Source organism: Pseudorasbora parva, chromosome 7, assembly GCF_024679245.1.
Source record: "Pseudorasbora parva isolate DD20220531a chromosome 7, ASM2467924v1, whole genome shotgun sequence".
Taxonomy (NCBI): domain Eukaryota; kingdom Metazoa; phylum Chordata; class Actinopteri; order Cypriniformes; family Gobionidae; genus Pseudorasbora; species Pseudorasbora parva.
The window spans coordinates 45,704,232-45,712,536 of NC_090178.1; the positions used below are offsets into that span (position 1 = coordinate 45,704,232).

At 36.1% G+C, this 8,305-nt stretch overlaps 1 protein-coding gene across 1 annotated transcript; it reads right to left on the reverse strand.

Annotated features, from left to right (window-relative positions):
• Window positions 1-971: 971 nt before the first annotated feature.
• cnih4 (cornichon family member 4) lies at window positions 972-7,946 on the reverse strand. The gene is made up of 5 exons (XM_067449350.1): window positions 7,805-7,946; window positions 7,377-7,445; window positions 4,335-4,447; window positions 4,111-4,251; window positions 972-1,567 (listed from the first exon to the last, which is right to left on the reverse strand). The coding sequence occupies exons 1-5, from the start codon at window positions 7,871-7,873 to the stop codon at window positions 1,540-1,542; spliced, it is 420 nt and encodes a 139-aa protein (XP_067305451.1). The 5' UTR covers window positions 7,874-7,946; the 3' UTR covers window positions 972-1,539.
• Window positions 7,947-8,305: the final 359 nt, after the last annotated feature.

Below are 8,305 nucleotides of genomic sequence, written 5' to 3' on the forward strand. Positions count from 1 at the left end.
TTTAAATAACACGGCTGGAATTACAATAGCAAATAAATTTAGGCATTCTGAAATTTGAGAGTATCCAATGTATGATTTGTGTTCTGAAAAAAAGAAATAGTTTTAAAACAAAACTGGATTATAATGTATAATATGCATTTAATTGGATGTGAATGAAGTGAAAACTTGTTCATAATTATCTCTTTATTTAAGAAACCCCACAACCGCAAGTATGCATTAAAAACAAACATGATAAGACTGATTTCACATAACAAACCAAACCCTCTTTCAAAAGACTGTAGTGCATCGAGACGGGGCGACGAGCAGGGCCATTCAACGCCTGTCCCGGAGCACAACACTGACCGATAGAGCGATATTAAGATCATGTGACGCATCGCTGCGCCTGCGTAGTGTAGTTTGACTGAGCCGAGGGAACGAAACGCCCTTACCCAGCGTACCTTTCCAAAGGGGAATCCTCCAGAAAACACGTCCCTCACATTTCACAATCAATCAAAGATCTCGTCTAAAGAAAACGACACCATGTTTAAAGCACCGTTCACATGAGACAATATTCCATGCTTTAAATCAGCACACAGCATAGCGTTGAATATTATTACTGTAATTAGAATCAGGGAAAGTGGTCATTCTGGGGGAGGAGAGGGAAAATGTGCTTAATTTTCATAAAAATACAGTAAAAAAAAAAAATCTCAAGTTTTAAATCAGGTTCAGTTTCTTCAAACGAGAGATTCGCCCCTGAACACAAACACCAGCAGATCTCGGGTTAACAGAAGACACACACACACACAGTAGCAGGAAGTGAAAGAAAAGGCCTCAGATGTGACTCAGACAGGATCTGAATCAGAGAGGCTTGAGGCAACACGTTAGCGCTTGTTCTGGTTATTCTAGAGCTCTTTTAAACTGCAGACAACAAACAGAACCAAACGCATTCAAGAGGATATCACAGCCTGGCCAGAGCACGTCCGGGCCACATCACCACCTAAAGACATCAATTAGATGAAAATTAAGCACATTTTGTTTCCAAATAGTCATTACCATAATGCAAAAACATCCTGTTCTCGCTGTAATAAAAGAGAGAATATTTGAGACTGGATTTGTGCATCTCAGTTATATCTGATGTAAGGATTAAAAACATATTCCCATAAAAACAACAGAACAAGCATGGAGTGTGATAAGAACGAGACGAAAACTCATCACGGTAATGACGACATGGCATTAATCCCAGAGCACAGCATTTATCTTTGACATGTGAATTTTGGGTGTGAATGTGACCTGGCCATGTTTTTGTTTAGGTTCATTGTGTGTGTGTGTGTGTGTGTGTGTGTGTGTGTGTGTGTTGAATCTTGTCAAACAGACGCTTCAGTGCGATTGTCTCGATGCTTCAGCCCTGAGAAGCAGTCAGTGCAGGAAACTGAGAAACGCTCGTGGTAACAGGTGATGATGATGATGATGATGATCTTCTGATTGGGATTCATGACGTTCTTCACAAATGTAAAGGCCAGTTTATGATTTGGCAGTTTGTGTTCAGGAGACAGTCGCGGGTCAGTCGTTGATGAGCGCCAGGATCATGCTGAAAAACACATCAGAGACGATCAACCTTGGTCACCGACAGATACACACACACACACACACAGCTCTTCTTACTCGCCGTTTACTCGTTAACATTTAATCTGTCAACTAACACTCTGCTAGACTGAGCATTCATTTCTAGATTGTGTGTGACTTGATTGTATTGTGTTTTGTTGAATGTAGTGCATACACACACACACACACACACACACGCGTGATCAACTAAAGACAAGGAAACACTCCCCACTCATGACTATATAATGATATTGTCGTCGTTGTTGTTAATAAAAAGTTATTCCTATTTCAATCTCATTGTAAAATAAACATTTACACACAGAGCATATTTCATAACATTTACATATTTAATATAAAAATAATGACTACACAAACACACACACACACAAATATCTAGGATTCATTGATTTGACAGCACTATATATTTGTTATTACAAATATATTTTTATTTGATTTATATATTTATTTTATTAAGGGATTTTACTTTTGTAATACTAATTATCTGTTAAATAAAAATAAATGTAATAAATAGTCAAAGTTATTATAAATAAAGTTCATAATAGAAACAACAATTATTATTATATAAAAGTATTTAAATCAATAGTAAATCAATAGCAAATAAATATTGCTATTGCAACGTTACTATACTAATAGTATTTAATGTAATAGTAATAATTATGTTACTATTAAACTTGTTTGATCTTTTAAAATTTAAATCAAAAGTAATATTCCTATTGCAATAATACTATTTTACTGTAAAATAAGAGTATTTAATATGTTTTAATTAAGCAGCATTTGCTGTGATCAGATTCAGAACGTCTAATCAGCTCTGAATGATCACATTTAGCCTGACGCGATGCCATTGGCAAGCAGTGTGTCTGTACACACCAGACGCGACTACAAGACGACACTAAAGCCATCAACAACAAAAAAAATCACAGCCAATCAGAACAGCGTGTGGGTGGAGTCTCCAATTGGATGGAATTTGTAAATGCTACCATTATTAAAAATACATATTGAGTGACTGAAACAATCTTTGTCATGTTCTGAACTAGGGCTGTCAAAATTTTTTCGAGTCATCTCAATGTAGCCTATCTATTTACAATAAAGTAGTCTGTCATATGAATAATGCAGCTTTTTAATGTTTAGTAGGCTATCTTCTGCTCACCAAGGCTGCATTTATTTAATGTAATATTGTGAAATATTATTACAAATTAAAACAGCTTTTTTCCTATGTGATCAAAGCTGAATTTATCATTACTCCAGTCTTCAGTGTCACATGATCCTTCACTAATCATTCTCATATGAGGATTTAATGATCAAGAAACATTTATGATTATTATCTGTGTTGAAAACAGTTGTGCTGCTTAAAAATGTTGTGGAAACCAAGATTCATTTTATTTTTCAGGATTCTTTAAAGAATAGAAAATTCAATGGACAGCATTTATTTGCATTTATTAAATAAATTATTATCTTTTGTAATATAAAAAAATATCACTTGTTTGTGATCAATTAAATGCATGTCTGATCAATACAAGTATTAATTTCTTTCTTTTTTAATTTTACCACAAATGTTTAGATGGTTTCCACAAAAATTAAGCATCACCATGAGCAGCACAACTGATATTAATCATAAATGTGTGTTGATCATCAGATCCTCATCTGAGAATGATTAGTGAAGGATCATGTGACTGAAGACTGGAGTAATGATGATAAATTCAGCTTTGATCACTGGAATAAATTGCATTTTACTATATATTCACAGAGAACAGCTGGTTCACATCAGAATTTTATTTTTATTTTTTTACATTGCATAAAATCTATGGAGACTTAATGCACAAGTGTCTATAGTATATAAACCAATCATGAAATTGGCATAAAGAAATAGGAGAATAATATTATAGATATTAAAGGTTATTGTTCAGCAGTGTATTTGATAGCTTACCAAATTAAAAGCAAGTGATGTGATAAATTATATCGGTCCCCAAAAAAAAAATGGTATTACGACATTTCTGTCCCCCTCACTTCTGAAAAGATGGCTACGCCCCTGCAGTAGCCTACACTTTAGTAATGTTTTTGTTTAACGTTAAATAAAATGAGGCATGGTATGCTAACTGTATCTTACATAAAATTAGCTTGCATTCAATTTTATCTCGCAGCTCAACAATTTTACCTCCTACCGACCAAAATCCAAAGTACTTCCAGACAAAGCTGTTTATATTTTGGAGAGTTAAAATCTCTTTCTCTGCTGCGGTCGAGTTGGGCTCTGCACTTTCTGCCATCTTCCCTGCAAGACCTCTTCAAGACTTGCAAGACTTCACCACTTTCAGCAGTGACTCCTGTGACCTGTCCCTGAGCCCTCAGGTGCGCGAACAAAGCAGACACGCCTCTACTACCGCGGGTGTTTTCCCCACTTTTTAATTTTTATTATTTATATAATTTTTTTACTATTCGAATATATATTCGAATTTAGAATATTCGTTGACAGCCCTATTCTGATCCATCTGAAGCACTGAAAGGTTGTGTTACCTGTACAGGTAGATGAAGAAGCAGAGAAGGTGGAAGCCCAGTTTGATCATGGCTTCCTTCATATGGGACTTGAGCTGGCCTCTGTTGTGGATCTCTGTGGGATCGTACACTCCCATGTTCCCCATGGGAACCTTGACGTATCTGCGCACAGGTATTAATGACAGAGCTGGAGTATCGGTCAGGTTTATAGATCTATATATATTGTGTGTGATTGAGATAATCACCTGTAGACGTTCCACGACGCCACGGGTAAGTTGAGCAGGAAGACGAACCAGTGCATGGACACCAGCATGAGGACGGTGGCCAAAGCCTGACCGATCATCTCAGGAATCACCCACTGAACACAGAAAAGAAATATCTTATAGCCTAGCAGTTTTTAATAGAATGGAGTTGAATATGAACCCAATCTCCCCCTGCAGCCGAGTATTCTCTGTCTAGAGCGCACGACTGCACGAGCTGATGTGGAAGAAGTGCCTTTTGGGTTAAGCTGCGTTCGTTTGACATTGTGGAAAATAGAATAATATAATCAAAATGCATTAGCCTTTTTACCCTTTAGGGATGCGACGGTGAGAAAATTTCCCCTCGCCGTCACATTACAGTGTGTGTGATCTGTTCGGCCGTGAATGAATGACAGAGCGGCCGTGCGCACTTTATTTTCAGTTTTGAATAAGCGCTAATTAGGGGACGGGTTGCTTGAATGGTGGGTTCATTAGCCTATTATTCTTAATGAGAATCACTACAACAAAACAAGGGGTACTTCAGCGCTGGAAAGATGAATCTGTATTTAAACTGGGTCATCAATGCAGTAGAAATGTGAAATTATTTTTTAATTTGGTGCTTTCTAGACTGAGAAAAGACAGAAAATGTATTTTTATCTCATGGGGATGAAAGACAACAACTCCCAGAATGCTTCGCTGCCCACTCCCAAAGCCACCGCTACTGGATTACAGTGACTTAGAACAGACTGAACGTTTTATTAAACAATTAAATACTGAACGTGTCTGTTCAATATAATGATGGAGTCGCCGCCTGAGTCTCACAGCACTAACGATTACATTTAACGTCATAAATGAGCTCTCGTGATGAGAGCTGAGGTAATCACGACGGCACTCGCGGCATACATTCACAGCGTGGCTCCAGTCTGGCACGTTTTCAGTTCATGCCTTTGGAAGGTTAAAACACTTACATTGCTCAGCATCCGTTTAAATTAATGCCTGCAGCTGAGCTGAGTGCAATCTCCATCCCCCATGTGCGAGTTTAAAACATGCAGAAATAGCTCCCTCTGCTGGCTGTAGTCTTTAGTGTCTAGCCAAACATTCCAAAGATGACGCAAATATCGTCAATTTACGTCACGGGAGGAATTTTTCCATAAAATGATAAATGAGATCTGACTCCTGCTGCGACTCTCGCTGAGCTAACGCGGACGTTCAGTTTTTAATTGTAGTTCATCTGTTCTCTAACCGAACTAAATGTTTTTTACAACTATAATTTATCAAAACGACGGTGTTGGCGGTGCCACAGTGATGTAACCGGTGTTAGGCCTGAACACCTGTCACACCGACTATCAGATAGAGCCTAATACCCTTTATTTAACCTAAATGGATCTACTGTGAAATATAGGAGCATGTTACTGGGATGTAACAGACCTGTGTGCTGTGTATCACTAATGCAGTGTCCGTTCTCAGAGCAGAGCTGGCCTTTCCATTAGGCAATATAGGGCCCCGCCTTATCTTGGGGGGGCTCTCAATCTTAAGATCTTTTTTTTTTACTCCAATGGGGCGAATTTTTATGATCTTGCCTAGGGCCCCAAAACCTCACGGGCCGGCACTGTCTCTGAGTGTATTAGCCCTGCCGCATGAGGCACGCCGCTTCTCCAGGTTCTGCTTTTATTAGAGAGAAGAATGTTCTGCCCCCTCCCTTCGTTGCTTTGAAGCTTAAAAAATGGTATTCGGACCAGCCGTACTTTAAATCTCGCAATTGTGAGGGTAAATAAATGATAATATAAATGATGTACGTGTGATCCTTATGGAAGCTTGTTTCTGCAACAGAAAAAAAGGTAATTGCAACTTTTTTTTACCCTCACGATTGATATATATATATATATATATATATATACACACACATACACATACACACACACACTTTTTTTCCACATACACACACATTGCAATATACAAAAATATATAGCATCATTTATTATCAGTACTTATATAATAGAATAAAGTGTACTAATGTTACTAATGACATGTAAAACTACTAATTTAAAGGTGAAAAATTAGACATTCAGTGAGGTAGAGCACTAGTGAAACTTCTTTCTATTATGCATTCATTTTATATTTCAAAAAATGTATTATTTAAATGCAAATGATAAAATCAGCAACTTGAGTGGGGGACAAATGATGTTTTTGAAAGAAGTGTCTTCTGCTTGTATTTGATCAAAAATACAGTAAAAAAAAAAACTGCAATATTGTGAATTATTATTACAATTTAAAATAATGGTTATCCATTTAAATGCATTGTAATGTGTAATTTATTTTATTCCTGTGATCAAAGCTGGATTTATCATCATTACTCCAGTCCTTAGTGTCGCATGATCCTTCACTAATCATTCAAATATGAGGATTTATTATCAATGTTTATGTTGGAAACAGTTTAATATGTTTTTTGGAACCAGTGATATTCTTTTCAGGATTCATTGAAGAATAGTTAAAAAGAACAGCTATTAAAATAGACATATTTTCTAATAATATAAATCTTTACTTTTCACTTTTCATCAATTTAACACATCATTACTGAATATAATTATTAATTTATGTAAAAACGGTAGTGTATATTGTTACAATTTTATTTTATTTTAAATATATGCTGTTCTTTTTTCTTTCTTTTTAACTATTTTTTTCTTCAGAGTCCTGAAAGAATATAGGTTATTAAAAAAATATTAAGCAGTAAAACATTTCCAACATTGATTTCTGAAGGATAATGTGACACTGAAGACTGGAGAGATGAGGCTGAACATTCAGCTTTGATCACAGGAATACATTACATTTTACAATATTTTCACATAGAATATTTATTTCTCAAATTGTAATATTTCACAAACAGTATTGTTTTTTTTCTGCATTTTTGTTCAAATAAATGCAGCCTTGATGAGCATACGAGCCTTCTTTCAAAAACATTACACACACAGTCAGTCAATCATTACATAATACAATCAAATTAATGTGCATTCATTATATTTCACGTTTAGATTCACAATTCAGACTTACTTTGTTTAACTTGGAGCAGCAAGCTCGAGCATTGATGTAGTCACATTCCAGATCAGACAGAGTAATAATCTGAGCATGGAGTTAAAGTACAAAGATCATAAATAATGATTAATAACAATCTGTGATTGATTCAAAATAGATCTGCTACCCTGTTTATGAGCCGTCCTCAACTGATAGATGAATAAACCACTATAATCTCACATTATTGAGCTTCTATTAAGCGTATTAAACACAGTAATCCAGTGAAACACAGTAATCCAGTGAAACACGTTATAATGAATTATCATAAATGATATGCAAAAGCTCATCAATCCGCAATCACAGCAGCTCCTGCTAACTCAAACACCAACACAACAACAAACCCCGGCTGAGAGGCGATCACTGACAGACATATTCATTCATGTGAGAAACTCGTTAATAAAGGATACGAAATAAACGGAGAGGAATATTAAAGCGCAGCAGTCGACCAGAGATAAAATGAACACGGCCGCCTCCATTTCTGCGCTTCCGCTTTCACTGCAGCCAGCCACTGCCGCTTCCGGGTGCTTCTTCTCTCGCGCTGCATCCACAGAGTCGAGTCTCAAGAGCGCCACCGCTCGGCGGAACCGAGCATTCAACAACATCGCCAGGGCGGTTGAAAGCTAGCGCTGCTGTCTCAAAAGACTTTTCTAAAACACTGCATGCATCAAAAATAAACACAAAACTCAATTGAATATTAATAATAATACAAAAAAATCTAAATAGCAGCAAAATATATATTTTTAAATAAATAAAATAAAGATTAAAATACGTTTATATAAGAACAAGAATTAAAAAAAAATCTAAATAACAGCAAAAAATTTTTTTTACATACATAAATCAAGATACAAATACATTTATACAAGAACAAGAATAAACAAATAAATCTAAATAGCAGTAAAACATACATA

Bases quoted from the DNA above. Each gene is read 5' to 3' on its own strand.
- cnih4 (XM_067449350.1), bottom strand. From the start codon at position 7,873: ATGGAGGCGGCCGTGTTCATTTTATCTCTGGTCGACTGCTGCGCTTTA. The intron at 4,448-7,376 runs GTAAGTCTGAAT...TTCTGTGTTCAG, and splicing joins GCTGCTCCAAGTTAAACAAA to TGGGTGATTCCTGAGATGAT. The intron at 4,252-4,334 runs GTGATTATCTCA...ACCTGTGCGCAG, and splicing joins GCGTCGTGGAACGTCTACAG to ATACGTCAAGGTTCCCATGG.